The sequence below is a fragment of the Tinamus guttatus genome, unplaced genomic scaffold (genome assembly GCF_059628265.1).
Source record: "Tinamus guttatus ecotype Peru unplaced genomic scaffold, ASM5962826v1 Tinamus_guttatus_pri_ptg000492l, whole genome shotgun sequence".
NCBI classification, from domain to species: domain Eukaryota; kingdom Metazoa; phylum Chordata; class Aves; order Tinamiformes; family Tinamidae; genus Tinamus; species Tinamus guttatus.
Genome location: NW_028289026.1, coordinates 710,708 through 733,750, shown reverse-complemented (window position 1 = coordinate 733,750; position 23,043 = coordinate 710,708). Strand labels below are relative to the sequence as shown.

The following is a 23,043-nucleotide window of genomic DNA, read 5'->3' as shown; positions in this document are numbered from 1 at the left end:
CACACTGACACTGTCTGGACTGAACTCTGCTTTTAGAGAGATCGCAAAGTCGAGAGGCACTTATTCGTTGCATCTTCCCTGTTTCCTTTTATTTCTTTTTGTTCTGGATCATGCATATTCCTGGAGAAAAGCTACTTATTGGCAGTCTTTTACCTCTTAAAAGCAGACTTTTTGTTTCTCAAGCTTGTAGTTGAACTGAATCATACGCTTACCTGCTTGCATGGCGATGACTAAGACATCATGTTCTTCTGTTTCTCCAGGGCTTCATGGGGCATCCTCAGTAAGAAGGTAGCTGCTAGATAAGTAGATGAAAATAATTCACTTGAGTGATGGAGGGAATGGAAAGGGAATCTTCAGGAAGATTAGGAAAAAGTAGTTTTTTTTTTTTTTGGTCAACACTTAAATATAAAATGAATTGTTATTAACTGGATTCTGGAATAAAAAAGGAAGTCTGTTCAGAAACAGATACAGTTGTTCTTTCCATTTAAGAAAATGTGAAGTCTGAAAAGCTTAGAACTGTTTTTTATCATGCTGAATGATATACTGAAATACAGTCAGACATAATGTACTGTATATACTGCACATAGTATTATATACTGAGTATTTCAGTGTAATATCGAAAACTAGTATAGAAAGAAATGGAAGTCCTGGAAAACTAAAGTGGGCAGAAAAACCTTTGAGACCTGTGTTTGTATTACCTAAATTTAATATCACTCTTCACCATAGACTTTGTCTGAAATATGTGAGTTTTAAGATGTTTTTTAACTTGCTAGGTGGCAAGCTTTTGAATATGCAGATGACCTTACTCTGAAGAAAAAGCTGGTCTGAGGAAATTAACTGGTCACTATGTTTCTTCATGTTTCATATTTAAATTGTAACAAATATATTATATGTCCACCAGCTATAATTTTCATCTCCTTAAATATTTGATACAAAGTAATCTAAATGGTTGGGGAGCAAATGTATCCTTTGTCTACTGCACATATGAGAAGGATGTTCCTCATGAAAAAAAAATCTTAAAAAGGTAAAATATTTCCCTTTCTTGTTACAGATTTGCACTTTTATAGACATCTGGGACCATGTTCTACGCCCACTTTGTTCTGAGCAAGCGTGGGCCGCTGGCCAAAATCTGGCTGGCGGCCCACTGGGATAAGAAGTTAACCAAAGCCCATGTTTTTGAATGTAATCTGGAGAGCAGCGTGGAGAGCATCATCTCACCAAAGGTATCTATTTTACACTAATGTAAGGTTATCTTGTACTGAAAACAAATTATGTATATAGGTGGCAGTTGCTATTTACATCACTGCAGCAGGTAAAATTCTTAATGTTGCTATTTTAAAGGATGGAAAGGTCAGTTCAGGTGTGCAATACTCCATTAACTAAAAAGGGTGTTTTCCCTTCAGTTTCCTAATGCTAGAGTTTTGCACCATTTGGCTATAAAATGTTACTCTTTGTAAGTGGAGGACTTATATTTTGAAGTACCATGCATCATTTGGAAGCAAATGTTTGGAAGAGAGAAAGGCTGGACTTTCCTAACAAAAAAGTATCAAAGGCCTAATAATGACTGTCTTACAGGGCTGTTGTTAATGGCACCTGTTAGAATAATACCTGAAATACTCTTGTCCATGCTTTGTGACCTCAGTAGGAGGTACGTTTCTACTTAGTTACAGTAAGATCTAAAGAAACACAGTAGTATGTAATGATGTTGGTTAAGTGAGGATAGCTTCTCAGATGGTAAAAATACTCTGCAGTAGTGTTAGAAGCCCTACTTTAATGCAGCTTTTAGTCTCTTGCCTGGTTGTATGGAAAGCCGACAGATGGAGACAAGACTAGAAGAAAAAACAATTCTATAGCTGTTGCCAAGTTGGAGAGAAATTTTGAGGAATTCATAGAATCATAGAATGCTTAAGATTGGAAGGGACCTCTAGAGGTCATCTAGTCCAACCCCCCTGCATACGCAGGGTCACCTAGAGCACGTGGCACAGGACTGCACCAAGCAGGTTTTGAAGATCTCCAGAGAAGGAGACTCCACAACCTCTCTGGGCAGCCTGTTCCAGTGCTCTGTCACCCTCACTGTTAAGAATTTTTTCCTTAAGTTCCTGTGGAACTTTGGTGCTTCAGTTTGTGGCGGTTACCTCTAGTTCTGTTGGTGGTCACCACTGAAAAGAGGCCAGCCTCATCCTCTTCACTCCCTCCCTTGAGGTACTTATAGACACTGATTAGATCCCCTCTCAGCCTTCTCTTCTCCAGGCTGAACAGGCCCAGCTCTCTCAGTCTCTCCTCATAGGGTAAATGTTCCAGGCCCCTGATCATCCTTGTAGCCCTGCACTGGAATCTCTCCAGCAGCTCCACATCCCTCTCGTACTGTGGGGCCCAGAACTGGACACAATACTCCAGATGTGGCCTCACCAGGGCTGAGTAGAGGGGCAGGATCACCTCCCTCGTCCTGCTGGAGACGCTCTTCTTCATGCAGCCCAGGATCCCATTGGCCTTCTTGGCCACGAGGGCACACTGCTGCCTCATGGTCAACTTGTCGTCCACCACGACGACAGCAGCTCTTTCTCTGCAGAGCTGCTCTCCAGAAGGTCAGTCCCCAGCCTGTACTGGTGCCTGGGGTTACTCCTCCCCAGGTGCAGGACCTTGCACTTGGCCTTGTTGAATTGCATGAGGTTTTTCACCGCCCAGTTGTCCAGTCTGTCCAGGTCCCTCTGGACAGCAGCGCAGCCTTCTGGGGTATCATGTTTGTGAATATGCTTTTTTTTTTTTTTTCTCTCTCTACTACTTATAAAAATAAAACTGTCCATTTGAGAACTAACGGAAAGATACGGTGTGACTTTTTTTCAATTGATAAATGTTTGAATATCTTCAAGACAGATTTAATTCACAAAAGAGATTTTTTTTGCATTATTTTTGTTTTTGGCTGATACAAATGTGACAATGCTTTAGTAGTTCTACTCTGGATCTGGAAGAACTGTTAGTATAAGAAAAATATACATAATACAATCACAAAGATATTTACCATTGCAGAAATGATTTCCTTCCACGCCAGCTGTGAAAGAGGTTAAAAAGAAAAAGATAACAGCCATAATTGCTAGTGGGTTTCAGAATTCTCTGAGCAAAAGTAAAAATCACTAGAGACTCTTCTCTATTTAGCTTTGTGCAAGGTCATCTGGATTATGTATTAAACAAATTTGAGATTTTACAGTTTGAGCTTACAACCTGCAAGTCACCTTTCTGGGGGTTTTTCTAGGAGATAATTATTCTGTATACATGTCAAGACAAGTCTCGTCCTTTTGGACTGAGACACTGAAGAGAGCCCCTCCTGAAATTCTTTCATCAGTTTTACTGTTTCTGCAGCTCAAAAAACTCTGATTACATATTAAAGCAGTGACATTAAAGATGAGATGGTCACTTTTAAAGGAACTGAAACTTGTGTTAGTGTGCCATTTGCCTATTTATGGAAACCCCAATTTTCCACTGTTCATTTTTCTCTCTCTAGGTGAAGGACTTAGTTTGTCAACAGGAGATGATAAGTAATTAGATACTATTTCAAGCCTATGTTTTAGCTAGTAACTATGGAGAGCGAGAATAAATTTCATGTTTTGCTGTCAGCTTTTGAAATTTTTCGCTATATTCAGGATTAAGGTAAAAAAAGATGTGATAAGGTGATGTCATGAAATAAGTTTTGTCTTGTCTTTTTTTTTTTTTTTTTTTCCCACCAGTCAGAGCAATGTTTGGAATTCCTGGAGTGAGATGCTCTTAATTTACAGGTGTTTATTGGGTTATACATAACATATTTAAGAATGTGATCTAGAACCTTATCCTTTAGTTCTTTATTTGTTCAGAGTTTTCTCCTAATTTCATTTATACTTGTTTTGTATATTTCATGTTACTGAAAAATTCTTGCAATGGCTGACAAATTTGACTAAAAGAGGGAGAAAAACAAGGCTACATTTAATTCACAGATTTACACTATACTTTTAGGTGAAGATGGCACTTCGCACCTCAGGACATCTCCTGTTAGGAGTTGTTAGAATCTACCACAGGAAAGCAAAATATCTTCTTGCAGACTGTAATGAGGCCTTCATTAAGATCAAGATGGCTTTTCGTCCAGGTACCTGTCTTCAAGTATTGTCTGAAGAGTTTACTCCCTGTAAAATGTATTTTTATTGAATTTTGAAGAAAAATGCATTCCTATTGGTGCTGATCAGTAAAGATTCTGAATTATACTTTTAGCTGTTTTTTAGTGTATTAAGTGAGATGGGAATATTTTGGATGGTTTTTACCTCCTGTTACATGTCTAAGAAAGACTAGTTGCATGTACTGAATAGAAACTCAGAAGCAAACTTATGTCCCTTGAGAAAAAAGGTTCCCTTGCCATCAGGTGCAAAATCAAAATATATTTTTTGCATAGTAGCACCTGTTTTGCATTTTTAATTTCAGATTTCAGGAGAAAAATTAAACGGTAATGTGTATGTAACAAAGGTGCTTTCCTTTTGTGTGTGGAGCATATAGCTTGCCCTCTCTTGTTGCTTACTCTGTTAAGATTTTTCATAAAAGTGAGAACTGTGTTAATATCTGACATGACTTTCCATTCAGTGGTGAAAATACTTGGCCTAGACATAAATGATACTTTTCTTTAATTCCAGCCTAAGAAGTTCTTTTTTTTTTTTTCCAACTGGCTTGTATAAGTGATACTGCTGGACACTCAGAGCTTCTGAATCACATTCTACTTTTCCAAGTTCATGAGCGTAGTAGATTTAAGAACTGAACTTCAGGAAGTCCTTTATAAAAGGCAGTTTCTGAAGTATTAATGCCCCTGAAGTATCAATAGCAATGTGTGGGTCAGAAGGCAAAACATACAGCTGAGATCTGTGCAGTAAAGAAGGAACTGAAACTGTTGCCATGCACTTCCAGTGTCCTCACATCTCAGGCTTTGAATAAGAAAGAGGCTCCTCTGGCTTCCATTGAACAAGACCTGCTGCTGACATTAGTTTTTGTGTGATGCCAAATACTCATGCTCTGAGAATGCTCATTGAATAGCAGGCTAAGTCTTTCAGGAGAATGATTATGTATACAGTTTAGGATATAACTATTTTAAATGCAGAAGACTTGTATATATGTGGCCCAAGTTACAGTATCGTAAAGGGGACTTTCTGAGTTAGCTGGGCTATATAAATGACCAGAAGCAGAGAACAGTAGTTCTGTAGCATTCTCTGGCAACTATGTTATCACTGCTCTTCCCAAACAACAACAATAAGAAAACAAAAATGCATGTTCACCTGAATTGACCTTGCATGGTGTTAATGGTGGCCTGTGTGGCGTTTGTTAGTGGTGCAGCTCTGTGTTGTGCTGCACAATCATTAGTACTGCCGGGTTCTTTTCAAGAAGTTTTCAACTGCAGGTTTTCCAGGGTGGTAAACCAGTGGCACGAAGTATTTAATTTGAATTTAAACTGAAGCTCAATACTAGCATAATGTAACGATTTTTCAAAGACAGTTATCATCCCTTTCTATCTGCTTAAAGATGATAAGTATCTTAGTGTCTGTAGTGCAGAGAGAATAATGCTGAAGGCGCAGGAAAAAAATGCAGGCCTTGGTAAGGAATGGGAGCTCATGTCTGAGTGTTCTTCTGCAGGGGTTGTGGATTTGCCTGAGGAGAACAGAGAGGCCGCTTACAATGCGATCACCTTGCCTGAGGAGTTCCATGATTTTGACCAGCCCCTTCCTGATCTAGAGTAAGCATCTGCTTTGCTTTATTTCGTCTTAATGTAGTTCGTTTTTTAGTGAGGGACAAGCTGTTTTTTAATTGTTGTTCTCATAAGCCTTTTAGTACATCAAGGAAGTACGTAATTGTTTTTGTATTGATTTCAAATTTATATTAGTATGTAATTTTAACTGAAGTTAAAACTATCGTTATTACTGAAGCTTTTGAAATATTCAAATATGCATCTTTATTTTCTTCTGCTTGCTATACAAGGCATACTGCATCATGTATATTCTCAAGGTGGATAAGATGAGGTTTATGGAAAGGTCTTAATTGGCTTTCCATAGTGTCACTTATAATTCTTACAACTTTTTAGTATTAAAAAATTACTTGTGAGCATAGTAACAAGTATAAAGGAAAAGTTCATAATATTTAAGGAAATGATCCTGCTCTTCTGTGGATTTGGGTATAAAGGAACATCTAGGATACAGATTGTTTTAACGGTGTTAAATTTGGTTTATGTTCAATTTATAATATACATTGTGTTTCAAGAATTACAGAATACTTAGGGTTGGAAGGGACCTCTAGAGATCATCTAGTCCAACCCCCCTGCTCCAGCAGGGACACCTAGAGCACGTGGCACAGCGTGGCATCCAGGCAGGTTTGGAAGATCTCCAGAGAAGGAGACTCCACAACCTCTCTGGGCAACCTGTTCCAGGGCTCTGTCACCCTCACAGTATGTTTAAACAACACCCTCACAGTGTTTAAACAATTCTATGGTGCTCTAAGGAATTTACCTTCAGATACCAATAAGTTATTAACTTGTTATTTTTACTGGATATACTTTTCAATAAACCATTTTAGTAACTTTGGAAATTTAGTTGAAGGTGAGGGCTCTCTTTTATTAATTTGGCTCTTTAAATTAGTGTATCCACAACATAGTGAGGAGTAAGAAAGGTTACTCCGTGTTTCTAGAAGCTTACAAAGTTTTGAATGGTAGATTTTAGCTGTGGGGGAAAAAAAAATCTTAGAATTTGAGTAGTATTTTCTACTTGGATTCACCATCAGCTATTTCACTGACTGCATTGTGTACATTTTAGAAGTTAGTTTCATGTTTATCTAAGCAAGCTTTATCCACTGTTAACTTTTTAAATATTGGGGGGTTTAATAATTTCCTTCCGTTTTTTCAAGTGATATTGATGTGGCCCAGCAGTTCAGTTTGAACCAGAGTAGAGTGGAAGAAATTACAATGAGGGAAGAAGTAGGCAACATCAGCATTCTCCAGGATAATGACTTTGGTAAAATGTCTTGTATATTATGTTTATGTATATAATGTTGTTAATGTGTATAATATTGTTAATATCATTTTACAGTTAACGTCTAAGTACAAAGCCAAGTTAGGCTAAACTGGCTGTGTTTTCATAAGTTTAATGTTTAGTGTATATTGAGCAGATTTTTTTTTTGCCAAAAATTCTGTTCTGTAATATTCAACAAGTTGCTAGCTGCCTATGTAAAGCAGCAAAATATTCATCCAAGTGAAATTGTTAAAGTACTGTATTAATTGAAGTTTTAAAAATCCTGATATGAATATTAAGTCAACCGTTATTTTAATTTTAAGTGTATTTTCATTTCAACGTACGATATGTATGAAGTTGGAGTGATTACAGTAATGACTGGTTTCCTGATGCTTCTTTCAGCATCTTTTCAAGCTCAATATTCTAAGATCTGAATCATAGCTTGGAAGCAGTTGCATTTGAATATCTAAAGATAAATGATTTCCCAAATGTTATAATACATAAATTTGAAATCTTAGCAAAAGTAAAACCTATAATTTAATTTTGCTTTAATTTGCTTTTGGTACGTAAGTCCAGACTTAAAGTATAAGGTGGAAGAGTCTTTGGTTTCAGTGTAGTTAAGATGTAAGAGTCTTGTAACAATCAGAGCAAACTGATAAAAGAAAAATTACTCAAAGATATTTTGTAACTGTTAAGAGATACCATATTGCTGAAAAACATTTCTTGTATTTTTCATTAACTGTTTGGTTAAGCAAGTAGATGATCACAGGAAGAGCATGATGTTGGTAGAGGGTGGTGCCTTTTGGAAAGAGAAAAATTAAACAAACTAGTGACAAAATTTAGTCTTAATGATTCAGCATTTTATGCTTGGTTAGCTAAGTGTCTAACATGTCAGTGCTTTGGCACCTAAAGCAGTGAAATGATGTTCTCGCAGGTGACTTTGGGATGGATGATCGTGAGATGATGAGAGAAGGCAGCGCATTTGAGGATGACATGCTGGTGAGCACCAGTGCTTCCAATCTTCTGCTGGAACCTGAACAGAGCACCAGTCATCTTAATGAAAAAGCTAATCACCTGGAATATGAAGACCAATATAAAGATGATAATTTTGGAGAAGGAAATGATGGTGGAATATTGGGTATGTTTGAGAAATTAACGTATTTTCTCTCTGTTCTGCCTTCTGCCTCAGGTGGTAGGAGGTGAGAGAACTGGTGGTTTCCTTTGGTGCTGAGATCCCTATCGTGCCTTCTCAACTGGGATTCTGGTTCGAGAGGCCTACTATAGTGCCAATGATACTAACTGTTGCATATTTTAACACTGAGAATTGTATTGAATGCTTCTCATGGGTAATAAGGAATCTAGTTAGATGCAAATATGTGACAACATGTTCTAATAAGGGTTATTTGTAAACTAATATTTGAGGAAAAGTGTACATTAAAAAACATCCTGCTTTTATGTCAGCATTCAAAATATATCTGTATGTAATTTTTACACTGTTTTTACCTGTGTTATTATACATTTATTTATGCTTGGAGAATTTCTATATGCAGAGCTAATTGTTTCTTAAAATTGTTTCAGATGACAAACTTCTCAGTAATAATGATGGTGGTATTTTTGATGACCCACCTGCGCTCTCAGAAGGTGGAGTGATGATGCCGGAGCAACCTCCTCATGATGATATGGATGATGATGATAATGTATCAAGTGAGTGTGATCTAGCACTGGATCTGGAATTACTTGCTTTTAACTAATTAGAAATCTAATTCCATAAAATCTTCATCTGAAAAACATGAAATGGTGAACTACTTTAAGGTGTAGGGTAGAGGAGAGAGAACAGTTTCTTTGTTTGGAAATATGGTACAATTTATTTTTTTCTAATTGGCAGTGGGTGGACCAGACAGCCCAGATTCAGTAGATCCAGTAGAACCGTTACCAACTATGACTGATCAAACAACGCTTGTCCCCAATGAAGAAGAAGCTTTTGCTCTGGAGCCTATTGACATAACTGGTGAGTAAACTTATTTGAGAATATTTTACTTAGGTTGTTTGAGGCTTTCAAGTGGAAACAGAAGTCTAGTCTTGTTTGTCTTTCACTTCCAAAGAAAGTTAGCAGCAATAACCAAGTATTGAATTTCTTTTATTCTAATTTTAGTTTTCCAGTGCTTTCCAGTCAGGTAGTTTACAGGGACAGTCTTGGAGAATTGTGCTTTGTTGCTTTTCCAGCAAGCCTGGATAGCCGCGTGGTTCTGTAGCTTTTGAGAGAAGTGTTTAAATGTGGTGTTTTGGAATAGACCTCATTACATCATTGCTGTTAACAGTGTCCACAGTGCAGCCGAATTCTCAGTACCCTGTGCTTGAGAGCTAGGAGTGACTGCTTAGGCTGATAACATTAACTCCAGGGTAAATGCTCATTCAATACTATTGCTCATTTACTGCTGATCTGTGCCTTTAATGAATTGCTGAATCCAAGAACAGTATCTTTGCATTTAAAATTCAAGAATATATATTGAATTAGATAAATTTTATTCTATGTGATACTGTATTTGGTTCAACATAAACAGATCCTTGCTTTATTTAAGTTAAGATCTGGAAAAAAATGTAGTTTGTTCTGTGTTTTCAGACTAAACTCCAGACCCTGATTTACTCCTTGGCCAATTAGAAAGCCTTAGCACTGCCCTCTGGTGGCAAGATAGCTACCGAGGTCCCAGCTGATGAGCTGGGACCAGCAAAGACAGCGTTTGCCAGAGCTTCAGGGTCTGCCGCAGGAAGGCCAGGCTGTAAGCTGTTTGCACTAAATTCATTCTAGAGCAGGATGAGAGGTACAGGTAAGATAACCATCCATGTTAACACTAAAAAAAAGTTCAGATAGGGTTTAGGGGAAAGATTTGGTGCAGCGCTTAGCTCTGGTCAGAGGGATCTTTCATCTTGAGGGTTTGTTGTGAAGAGAGCCATCCTGATAAGCCATGAGGGAGGGAGGCCTGTGCAGCTGAGGCGAGTAAGGAGGTTAAGGGACATCCAGGAGAGCTGTCAGTGTGCACAGATGCACAGATAATTTGGTAGGCTGTGGGACAGTGTGCATAATGCTCAACATTTTTATAGTGCTTTTAGGTTTTTATTCTTTCTCTTTAAGTTATTATTATTGCTTTGTAGTGCTGAGGTTGCTCTCTAGATGGACAAATATGACATAGACAAACTGCAGCATTTTTGCTGCAGTGTGATACCTGGTTGAGTTAACCCATGTTACTTTAAAAATCTCTATAGTCAAGGAAACCAAAGCAAAGAGGAAGAGAAAGCTGATTGTGGACAGTGTGAAAGAGCTGGATAGCAAGACTATTCGAGCCCAATTAAGTGACTACTCCGATATTGTTACTACTTTGGACTTGGCACCTCCCACCAAGAAATTGATGATGTGGAAAGAAACTGGGGGAGTTGAAAAGCTTTTCTCTCTGCCTGCCCAGCCTTTGTGGAACAATAGGTTATTGAAGGTAATGTATTTCAGAAAGATCGTTTTTAAAGAACTTTTATTTAGAATTGTATTTCTTGTGTATAAATATTAATATTTGATTAATAACACCAGTGTTATGAAGTTAAAAAATAAGCAGCTGAGCTCACCAACACATACTGTTTGTCACTTACAGAAATGCATGAAAATTGGTATTTTTACATGTTACAGTAGAACAAGAATCGGAAAGGGAGGATGATCAATAATTGATCTGAAATGAAATGGAGAGGATGCTGAAATCCACAGTAGTGAATAATCAAACTCTTCCCCTCTAGCTCTTTACTCGTTGTCTTACACCCCTTGTCCCAGAAGACCTAAGGAAGAGGAGGAAAGGTGGAGAAGCTGACAACCTTGATGAGTTCCTTAAAGACTTTGAAAACCCAGAGGTTCCCAGAGAAGAACAGCAACAACAGCAGCAGCAACAGCAGCAACGAGATGTCATTGGTTTGTGGCTTTTTAAGGATTCTCTGCTTTCCTTCAGAACATTTTTTTTCTTTTATGCTTTATATTAAGTCACCAAAGATTTTGAAGTGCAGAGCTTTGCAATTGGTTGTGTAGCTTGATAAACAATCTGTGACTGAAAAACAGCTTTTTTCTAGGTACAGAAGAAACTTCAGAGATTCAGTTTGATCCAGTGTAAAGGGCTGTGTGCTCATATGCACTGGTTAGTTTAAGTTGCTGCTGCAAAAGCTATGTGAGCCATTTACGTGCTGAATAACAAATCTGTCTTAATAACATAGTTTTAAAGTGTACCAAAGTATCTAAAACTGTTTTCATTGTGGAATATAGATGAACCTATTATAGAAGAACCAAGTCGTTTACAAGATTCAATGATGGAAGGCAGCAGAACCAATGTGGAAGAATCGGTTATGCCACCTCCACCCCCTTCTACAGGTGTAAAACGCAAACTGCAGCAAGTGGAGCCTGAACCTGTGTTACCCGTGAGTAGGGTCATGCTGGGTGGTTTCTCTGAGCAGGAATTGAGATCTGAAGCACTCCCTTTCTGTAGTGTTCTGAGGAACATTGGAATCTACCAGAATCTTTGTCCCTGGGTAGCTGTTTTGGTGTTGTTTCTTAAATGCTTTAGTAAGATTTCACCTTGAACATAGATAATACAGAGAAGTGGCACTAGTTCACTCTGCAAAAAAAGGCTTCAAGAAAGCAAAGTCTACTGCTTAGAAAGCTGTCAAGTGATTGTGTTGTGACAAGTGTATACAAACTGGTTTCAATGACAAAGAAAAAATGGTGCTGACTGCACGAGCTTATAGTTCTTAAAGGTAATTCCTGTATTCCGAGGCCAAGAGGTCAAGTGACAGCTTTGATCTTCAGGAAGCGTTTCCTGGTTGACTTATGCTAGAGCTGGAAACTAGTTCCTTTCTACCTCCTGTTAAAGCTGTGGAGCTGTGAAAGAGGAAAGCTGCAGCTGGGGAAAGGGGTTTGGAGATGAGTGCAACATGAAAGATGCACTTCTTTCTGAGTGCTGACGTGGGGAGAATAGTCCTGAATTACATTATTTTTCTTGTATTTATACAAACTTCTTGTTGAAACCTTATAATGTTTCCTAGATAACAATTTCCTCAGCACTGAATTAGAGTGCTAATTGTTACTTGCCTTACTAAAAAAGAAAAATCTTGTGAGAGGAGTGGGTTCTGTTGCTGCTTCTTTTGGCCTTGTCTGTAAATGAAATAGGAATTGGCTGTGCTCTTTTGAGTCGAATCTAGAGATTTAAAAATGCATTTCTGGAGAGCAAAAGAAAGAAAAAATGTTCTTCCAAATACTTGGAACATGTGAGAGACAGTGAGACCTGGATTACGTATGGTATTTTGTGGAACTGGTTTGTAGCATCAACTTAGAGTTGTGAAAGTACTGAGAGTAATGCTATTCCTTTAACTGTTTTTTATTCTTAAAGCATCCACCAGCACAACAACTAGAAATACCACCTGTAGAAATGCCTCCAGAAGAGCCCCAAAATATCTGCCAGCTAATACCAGAGCTCGAGCTTCTGCCAGAAAAAGAGAAGGAGAAGGAAAAGGAGAAAGAAGAGGAAGAGGAGGAGGAGGTAAGAACTGACCTGTAGAAAGAATTGGAGTGTTCCCCTCAGCACTGCTTAACTTTGGATTTATTAAATATAATAACTAATCAGTCATTTTCAGTCACTCCTTGGGAAATGGTAAGCTCTCAAAAGTTTGATCTTAAAATCTAAAATTTTCCCTTGACCGTTTAAAAACTGAATATACTTCCTACTTTGAGTTGGAGTGTGCTCCTATTTTCATGTATTGTTTGGTTAAGCTTCTCCATTGAAATTACTTTTGTAATTTCATTGTAAATGTTTCCTGCTACTTCATACAAGCAGATTTTCTCAAGAAAATGTTTCATCTCCTGAAGTGCCATCACCGAAGTTGTCTTAGTTAGAATATTTAATAATCTGTGGAACTCAGACTTCATTGATTGTTTTTATTTGTCAAAAAAGGCATGTAAAATTGGATTTGCTTAAGCAATTTAAATGTTTTACTATTGCCTGGACATGTGGAGTTCTGTGTGGTGAGTCACCCATACAAAGAACCATGAACGGCTTTAGAGGATTTGACTCTATTGCTAGGGAGCATTGTAAAAAGCTGTTGCTGTGTGCAGAGAAATACTATGTTATAATATAGTGAAAAGGAGGAAATGTGTGCTAACTTAATGTTGAAAATAGAAAATTTGACCAAGCAAATGATTCTTCTGTGTCGTTGTAGTTCCTGAGTTCATTCAGCTTTGTTTCCTTTCACTTCACTTAATAGTGTTTATTGTTAAGATTTAAAACAAAATAGACCTTGCTAGCATGTGTTGTTTTCATGGCATTTTTAATTGCTAATTTTAAATGCAGACCTTTTATTTAAAGGCTGAATATGTAACATTTTCTGTGAATAAGCACTATTCTCTGTAGGTCAAATGCTTCATTAGGCTTAACAGAGGCATTTAGTTGTTGCAGTAACCTGCCCTTGCAGCTCTAAATAATTTATTTTATTTTGTAATGGCTCTGTTTTCACAGTGAAATGAGAATGGTTGTTTCTTAATGTTGTTAAATAAAATCATTGTTGATATCAATGTTAAATACTAACAGTGCCAGGCTAGACTAAAGCATCTTTTCCTCATTCAGCTTTTGTCACTGAACTCTTCCTTTACTTGTATGTACATGCTTGCTCACGCTTGTGTCAGCAGGACCTCTTGAGATGCAACCATTTTGGTAGAGAATGTGCTAATTACATGAACTTAAATATTTGTCCTTCTCTGTACCATTTCCTTTCACTCCTGGCTGTATCCTGTGAATCAAACTGTCTTACTGTTCTGACTGAATCATCTCTAACTTGGTGAAGAAGGAAAAGCTGCACTGATAACCGCAAATACTTTTTATTTTCATTACTAAGTGGATGAAACGATCTGTTGCTCTTCTGTGGATGTTTGAATTTTTGCTGCTTGCAGGAAGAAGATGGTACAGGGGGTGATCAGGATCAAGAAGAAAGGAGATGGAATAAGAGAACTCAGCAAATGCTTCATGGGCTTCAGGTACATGTGATATTTCACTTGCTCTTAAAGTACATTTCGGATGTGCCTGTTGAAGGTTTTGCTGTGCGCTAAAAGGTTAAATGAGAGTTGTATTGTTAGTGTTACAGACATAGACAAAAACGCTAACTTGCAATGATTAAGTAGCATCACAATTGTCACTTTTTCAGAGAATATCTTAAGTTTCTTTTTTTTTCACTTTTTAGCTCATGTTAATGAGTACTTTCCAACCTTAGTCCCATTCTGTATCCAAGTAGAACTCATGGAGATTAAAGTTCTTAAATAATTGCCTTTGATTGTGCTGTTGCAATGAAATCTTAGCACTTCTGCCACTGCACTCCTACACTCAGGATGTAGGAATAAAACTGTTGCAGAATGTTTACTGCCAGCTGAGTTAATCTCAAAACCTCTGTGCTGTGATGGCTAAATTGCCCCAAAATGTGAAACTCTGACCTTATTTGAGGTGCACATTTCTGTTTGCATTATCAGACTGCAGCTGTCAATCTGAACTGACAGGTAATCTCTGTAGAACAGATTTTCTTTCTGGAACTAAGAGTGATTTTTTTTTCCTTTCTTTTTTTCTTTTTTTTTTTTCCCTGATAAGATATTTGAATAACCCTAGCACAAACCCAGACTTCAGTGTAGAGTGGCTGCCATTTGTGCATTGGTCTCTGTGTACACTTCTTATGTTCCTGGACTACATTGGCTTGTTAGTCTGGTTTGGGGTTTTCACCCCTTTCTTTTTAATTGTTTTGGCAGCTCTAGCAATTCTGATGTCACTGAAATGTTTGAGTCGCATTTTTTTAAGCTAGCTTTGATTTTTAAAGTTTCCCCTGCTTCTCAAATATTAAAAATGCTGCTGTGTTTTCAATAAACTCTGATTTTATGGTAATGTTATTGGGCTGAGTTTCTCCAAAATGTGATATGAAGATTTAGGTTTCTGGAAGCTTGCTAGAGGTCCAGTAAAATAACTATGTGTTTATCTCTCTAAACAATGAAATCTTAATTTAGAACTTCTACAGAGCCTTTATAGCACCTGAATATTCTTGAATTTATTTTATATTACACTGTAATTAGGTGAATTAAGTCACACGTTAGTTCTTTTTTGTGTCTGCAGGAATTTCACCAGTTTAAATACTCGTAAATTTAAAAAATATATTTAAAGGGATAGCTTGATACAAATTGTTTTTTCTCTCTAAACACTTCATAGATTTCTGAAAAGAGCATCAGATTTTTTTCAGATGGACCATGTCTAGCTTTGGGTGTTTTGTTGTTGTTGTTGTTGTCGTTGTTGTTGTTGTTTTTTACTTCTAGCCCCCAAAAGTATCATCCTAAGTAACTGAAGTCTAAAAGTCTGTAGTGAAATTTGAAGTTGGGATCTGTTTAATATGAAGTAATTTGGTTTGGCCAACTTAGTATCTTTTCATCTAACAGATATTTCAGAGTAGACAGTTCTGTTTTGAATTGAAGACATCACTGGTGGTTCTAGGCAGCAAACAGATGCATTTTCCTGTGGTTTGTGTGTGATTTTTTTTTTCAGTCTGGCCAATGCTTTGGAAAAAAAAAAGTGCTTTCTGAATGGTGAATGTCAAATGTCAAGCAAAAAGAGTTTTTTTTGGAAATATGTAGGCTTTCACCTTGGGAAAATTTTGCCTCTCTTAAAGAACCACTTGGCACTTTTTTATTATTATTAATATCCTGGAATAGAATTATTTTTGGAGCTATTTTTAATTTGAGAATTAAAGCAGATTTCTTTATGACTATTGAGAAATAATTGTCATGTAAACAAAAGAGGTTGGCTGGCTGGCTATTGGATTTTCTGTTATTACAGCATTATGTGATTGTAAGTAGACAAACTCAAGACTGGTTTTCCCACATCCCTAGGAAATCTACTTGGTGTCATTTAATAAGATCCATGTAGAAATTTCTGTGTACATATTGTGTAATGCCCCTATCCTGTGTCTGGTATTTGGGGGTGCCACTGCCAGAACAGAATCTGGGTTTTGGACACTTTCTTGTGTGTAGCTCTTTGTTTATGGTGTCAATGTCTGTGTTTTTCAGAGAGCTCTTGCAAAGACTGGAGCAGAATCTATCAGTTTGCTCGAGCTGTGCAGAAATACCAATAGAAAACAAGCTGCTGCAAAATTCTACAGTTTCCTGGTACTTAAAAAACAGCAAGCCATCGAGCTGACGCAGGAGGAGCCATACAGTGACATCGTTGCAACACCTGGTCCCAGATTTCATATTATTTGAATGGTTAGAGCAGAGCTAGTGTCTGTTTCACTAGTGCATATGTGTATTGCCCCATCTGTAGGGCCCGCAAGACCATTGCAGAAAATCTAGATTTTATTGTCTGTATAAAGTCCTTGGTTTTCTTTTTTTTGGCTATTGTATTTTAAATTTGCCACCTAAATTTTTAGTGCAACTGCTGTGGGGGGGTGGGAGGGGGGTGGCTTGAGTTCCAGCTGCAGAAACCAGACAGCTCAAGGACCCAGATGAAGATTGTTTTAACAACTTGGAGCAGATGTGTGCAATATTGGTGCATGTAATGTTGAGTATCAATGAAAATGTCTTACTATAATTTGACTAGCTTGATTCAACAGTGATATTTTTTAACCTATACAAGTAAAACTGAATGGCCAACCTATTGTCTGATTAAAAACTTTGCCAAACTTGTCTAAAATGTTCAGTCTGCTTCTCATAGTAGTGATTTTTCCCCCTTCCCTAGATCTTTATGAGTATCCTTTTGCATTCCAGCTGCCAATATGAAAGGTAGTGCCTGACGTGTCAGCTTGCTTTGTCACTGCGTTTTTGCAGTCAGATTTTTGTAGCCCTTGATGCTAAGGGGAAACGGGTGTCTATGGAAAGCACTTCCTTTAAGTGAAGCTATTACCTACATGAAAGGACAGAACATTTGTTAGGCATTTTAGACGAAAAACATTCTTTTTCACTCATCACCTCATTATGGTCCACTACTGATAATGGCTAATTACTGTTAATAAGCATCAAATAAACTCTAGTCATTTCATTTAAATCTTTTAAGATATCAGAATGCTTTAGGTATGTTAGAGCTGTATATAAACTACAGACTTTTTAAAACAAAACTCCTAGATTGTAAATTATCTGATTTTTATTAAGCAGGGGTATGAAGATAAGAATAGGGTGAAGTTGAGTAGATTGCTTTTGTAAAGATGCTAAATTCAGTTACCACCTGTACCGAAAGGGCAGCAGACTTGAATCATAGTACAGACAGACACACTTCCACTTAAATGTGTAGTGTATTAATGACTCTTTGGGTGTATTTATGGTTTTAGTATCGGTTTTCCAATAATGCACACTCCTGTGTTCAAAATATTTTATTGGCTTTGAAAAAGAAAAAAAATCCCACTTGGCTTTACTACAAAGAATGAAGCTTTGCTGTTAGACCAGGTAGCACCAGAAATTATGTGAATATGTTGATTATGGAAACCTGTCTTAACTTTTTTTAGGGCAAAATTATTCACACTGAAAGTTCTGGTTTTAATGTTGGCACTTTGTGAAATGATTTGGGGACTCAGAAATTTCAGTGTATACTCGGATGTAAAATTATGTGAATGTTTGACAAATCGGAGACTAAAAAATGACCATGTTTTAATAATCCTTGACAGACTTAATTGTATAAAGTTCCTGCAGCTTTATTTTCAACATGATGTGCCTGTAAAACCATGATTTTCCCCTTTGTAAAAAGAGACATTGTAGATAACTTGAATGTTTAAATATAGAAAAGGTCATTAGTTTCTTGTTACACATTTTTAGTCTGTTTGTTGCTTTTCAAGGTTAATATTCTTGAAAATAGTTGATGCTGTTATGTATAACTTTTCTAATAAAAGTTGTGTTATAAGCTGTTATGCATTAGCTCTGTATCTTGTTTGAACACTGTTCATTTAGTAGCAGGGGCCTAGTATTTGCAGGTTGCTTATTTTGATATTAGGAGTGGAAGTAAAATGGTATAACTCTTGGAGATTTTGGGCTTAACTAAAGAGATTTCTTGCTGTTAGGAAGGAAGATGTCTTATTTTCCTGGCTGTACTGCGGTTTTGCTCAAGCCTTCTATGCTAAGAATGTCTGTGTGGAAAATTAGGGGAGACTGTCTCTAAAATGTGATCCATCTCCACTGCCAGGCCGCTCTGAATGCCAAAACATACTCAGCTTGGCTTCTTTTAGCTGCTCACTTGCTTCTGGAATTGCCTCTGCGCGTGGGTATATGTTTGTGCTTTTGATCACACAAGTGCTACTCGTCGGTCTAGACGCTTGGATCCCGGCCTGCAGGAGCAGCGGCGCTCCCGTGGAGTCGCTCGGTTACCTGCGAGCTCGTGCGGAGCCCGGTCGTTAATGCTGTTGGACATCTGCTCTCGCCGGGAGCTGGAGAGCCAGCCTGGATCCAATAAAATGACTCAACTCCCGGGCTCCGCGCGGGAGCGGCTGCCTCGGAGCGAGCTGCGCGGGGAAGCGCTTGGGCCGGCGTTCGCGTTGCGGCTCTCGTGGGACACGGGCCGTTCCTGCTGCGCCAGCGCGGGCGCCCGCGGGCGCCCGGCCTGCTGCGGCGCTGGGAACTGGGAGCGATTCCTCGTGCCTCTTACAGCGACAAGTAACGCGTTTCCTCACTGCTTGTCTGTACGCGCGCAAAGATGGGGAGGTGCAGAAAGGCCGTTTGGTGCACTGCGTTCTGGTTTCCTTTGGTAGGACTGCTGCTTTTTACAAAGATACTGAGGTGCTTCCAAAAAAAAAAAATCCGCATTTTATTATAACCATTCTTCAAATAAATACCCAAACGGTTCCAAAACATTAACCGTAGGCATTCAACTAGTTTTTAATAGATAATAAACTGCGACATCTCATGGAACTAATAATATATTGAGAAATGTTGTCTTCTCCTTGCAGAAAGCTGTCTTATTGTGAGCAATTCAAATGGATTTCATTTATATCCTTACTTTAAAAAGTTTTCCTCGCTATTTCAGGCTGGAATGTCTATAGTTTGCGGGGCTGTGGCGTTTCGCTCCAGTGGTGCTGGTCTAAGCCTCCTGAGCTGCTCTGTCTTCTCCCCTACTAACGTGTTCTGTGTTTGCAAATCTGGAGCGTTTATATCGGTGCCCTGCTTTCCAAATTGCTCCTTTGTGAGCGGAAGGGGAATCAATCCATAAATCCATAAATCTAAGGAAGGCCTCGCTGCAAGAGAAGCTGCAGTTGTGGAATGAGCTCCCTTCGCAGACGCCGACCGCCTCGAAGACGCTCTGCTCCTGCTGCGCCTGGTGCGGAGGGCGGGATGTTACGCAGGGAGATTATCTGCACCTCGAGCTCTGTGCTTTTGGTAAGGATGTTTGCAGGGGGCTCCTGAATTCACAGGAGACTTTACAATATGAGTTCTAATTTAGCTAGAAGCAGTTGACCAAAAGTGTTGTTGCATCTCATGGTTACGTTGAACAAGGCAGTCTTAAAATCTTATTCTGAGGGGGAGTGATGAGATGTGCAGCTTCATGACAGGAGGAGCCTTGCTGTACGGTTAAGCATATGGATTTAAGGACACCGAACTGTGCCTCTTTTGGAGGTACCTGCTGGAATCCTTCTCTTCTTTAGTCCTTTGATTCCTGTGGCTAAAGGAAGTAAAAACTTGAGAGCTATTTTCTACTCCCTAGTGTCACCCTATTGCCCAGATCTGTCTATGTGTTGTGATATGTGAAGTGGAAAAAGTGAGGATTGTTTTTCCTTTTTTGTTTTTAAAATCTTTAAAAAATCTTTTTTTTTTCCTTAATTTGGTCAGTTTTTCCTTTTCCAAAACTCTTAAGTGTTGACTACTGTTGGAACATCTTCCCATTAGTTATCATGTTCTTGCTTCTGATTTTTCAAATATTTCCTTTTGTTTTACCTATAGGAATTGGCTAGGTTGTTCTGTAAAATTCTGCAATGCAAGTCAAAAAGTTGAAGGACTGGGAAATCGATTGTCCCAACACCTGTACCCAGGAGAAAGGGGAATTCTCTGCTTTTTCTTGCTAACCTCTGCATGCCTGATAAAGCCACTGGAGAGACAAGAAAAATGGGAAGTAGAAAAAGGGAAGGTTTTTCCCTTGTTATTCTCACAGGAGCTGTTTTACATTTGGTTTAGTTCAGAAGTTTTCATGTACGGAGTTGCATCCAAAAACTCTGCTAGCAGAAATTATTCATATTAGCCAAAGACTAACATTAATGTTGTGCTATAAGCAGCATAAAGCGCCAGAACCTTCTTTCTGGGAGAACGCGCCCTCCCGTTTCATTTGGCCCCAGCTCTTTCTCTCCCGGCAGCCAGGAAGGATACAAGCACCAGTTTGGCTGTTCTGGGCTAGGTCTCTACATGTTCCTTTCCCCCCTTTTTTTTTGTTTGCCCAACTTATGTTTTAAATAAAAATATTAAACATTACAACACAGCCTGAAACTAGCACTAAATAATTGAGGATTGTGTGGTTGACCTTTAATCAGGGATGTTTATAAATGTTGCTTGACATTGATCAGGAATGCATGCAATGAGAAACAGGGAGATTTGGTCATGATATTTTCCATCCCTCCTGAGCATATGAGGGTTTAAAACCACCAGCGTTCTCCGTTTGAAGAGCGTGCTATGGATTGAACCCTTCTGCTGCCCTCTTGGAGCAGCCTCGGTCACGCGCTCCCGCGCTGCCTTGCAGTGCCCAGGTAGGGCTGGTAATTATCCGCGCAGTTTAATTACCCAGGCAATGGGGAAATGATTCAGGGTGAAATTCACCAAAAGATTTTATTACTATTTTCGGCTGGATCAGTTCCTACATCCTGTTCGCTAGGCAGCCGTGCAAAAGCTTGTGCCAGCACAACACAAGGAGCACCCGGCAGAGGGATAGCAAGGGGAGGGCGCGAGCGCTGCTCTTTTGAATGGCTCTGCCAAATTCACATCTGTGTTGAATTACAGTCTAAGAAACTCGTCCATGGTAATGCTGCTTGAATTTAGGAGTCCCAGCACTGGCTGAAACTGATGCATTGGCACATTTATTAGCAACCTGGGGACCGGTATTAATATTCTACCTTTCTGAGGCTAAAGGGGAATGTTTCCTCTTTCATCGCACACTTCCAGTGATTAGACCCCTTTACTATTTAGCTTCACCCTTCGTGCAGCCCACTGGCGAAACCAGCCCCATGGTTTGTTTGCTGCAGTTCTGTCAAAATGAACAAAGGAAGGAAAAGGCTTCCTGCTTTCTGTGCAAGTCGCTCAGGGGGACCGGGCTGGAAATTGCTGTTACCAAAGCAGTCCCCGACCCCAGAGAAGGTCATAACACGGTTCCACATCCAAGTCACTAAAGCTGTTTGGTGGCTCGCTCAGGATGGCAGGGAGCAGGAGCCTCTAGAGATTTAATAATTCCATGGAGATCAAATCCAAGCCGTGCAGGGGAATTTGCCTGCACTATCTTCATGCTGATCCTGTAAAACTCAATACAGTCAGTCCTCACGTAATTCAGGATTAGACAAAATGATGGTCTTAATGCACTTGCTGGCATTGGGTAATGTGCAGCACTCTGGTTTGCACTCTGAAACAAGGGGGCAGTGATACTATGAGCCACCACTGCTCGTTTTTACAGAAAGTTTGGCTAAATTTGTTAATGTGCACATCAAAGTGCTTCTCTTATACCTTGACTACGAGGCTGACCAATCTCCAAAAGAGAGGAAACATGTTCAAGGAATAGGTAACCACTGTAAATGTTCTAAGGGAAAAAAATACATATGTACGAAGCAATAGCTTAGCATTTGGATTCAAAAGCCAAATTTCATGCTTAATTTAGAAACGCTTCTGAAACCGGTCAAATAACTGATGAAAGATGCTAAAAATAACTAAATGTAAGACTTCCATGGAAGCTCATAACTAGTCTTGACAAAGCTGAGGGAGGCAGCAATGAGCCAGAAAAGACATGAAAAGTTTTGTTATGGTGGCGGCTACTTAGCAACACCAACTGCAGGTTTTCTTGACCATTTCTCAAGACGGAAATAAGTGCAAAAGACACTGGGTTCTTCTGGCCCTAAGTTTCATCTTCACGTCTGTCAGAAGCGGTTCCAGGTTGTTAATTGTGGCAGTCTGCGCCCTGCAGCGTGAGTCGGAGCTGGGATCTCACCGCTGAGTCGTTGCTTCTGAAATTACACAGGCTCTTTGGAGCTGAGGAAGTAGCTGTGATATTTAAAAGGGTTTAAAATCAAATGCAACCTATACTCACATTTAAGCAATATATATAGAAATTCTTAACCCATTAATTTCATCACAAAACCCATTAGAAATTAGTCTGTGCTGTAGCTGCTGTCATTCCACCCTCTCGTCTACGTTGTCTCAGTGGTGGTGGTGACATGGTCCTCAGGGCGGTGCGGGTGTCACACAGCTCTTGCTGATGACCAGGGAGCTGCTCCTGATGAGGCACAACGGGGCCAGCAGCCCAGGCTCTGCCGTGCAGCTACGGTGCCTTTTTGATGCAGTTCAGACTCGCAGCCAGAAGGGCAGTGCTGATTGCCAAGAGACAGTCCTTTGTGGGGAGATGTAAATTGTTTCTGAACATGCAGAGCCCAAGGGAGAAGGAGGGTCAGCCTACCCTAGATAAGAGCCCAGCAAGATTTAGCAAGATAGGCATGTGTATCTGCAATCTGAAATTGCTTTGCATTTATGGCGACTTTGTTCTTCTGACTCAGTGAGCGCTGTTTCTGTTATGAAAAGGCTTTTCTGGTTCAGTGTAATTTACAGCTCATTAACGCCCCCAAGGGAAGTACAGCAGGTAGCAAGTCTAGCCAGATGTGCTGGGAAGAAGTCTAGCTGAGCCACAGGACTCCGGAGCCCCGAGGCTGGGCTTAAAGTGAGGGGACTGTGGGATTCATTGCGAGGGAGGTGGAGGCATAAGTTCTACCAGCTGTGGAGGTGAATTCAACAGGACCAGAGCCAGGGCCTGCAGCTTGGCTGTAATCAAGACACACACTCGAGCGGAGT

General features: G+C 39.2%; 1 protein-coding gene across 1 annotated transcript; it reads left to right on the top strand.

The window, feature by feature from the left end:
* The first annotated feature begins 1,051 nt into the window (after positions 1–1,051).
* Positions 1,052–17,825, top strand: RAD21 (RAD21 cohesin complex component). The gene is made up of 13 exons (XM_010220304.2): positions 1,052–1,223; positions 3,985–4,114; positions 5,638–5,737; positions 6,898–7,004; positions 7,936–8,139; positions 8,580–8,705; positions 8,887–9,009; positions 10,263–10,486; positions 10,779–10,947; positions 11,293–11,444; positions 12,413–12,562; positions 13,966–14,049; positions 16,108–17,825. Exons 1-13 carry the CDS (start codon positions 1,080–1,082, stop codon positions 16,297–16,299), a joined length of 1,905 nt encoding a protein of 634 aa, XP_010218606.1. The 5' UTR covers positions 1,052–1,079; the 3' UTR covers positions 16,300–17,825.
* The last annotated feature ends 5,218 nt before the right edge of the window (positions 17,826–23,043 follow it).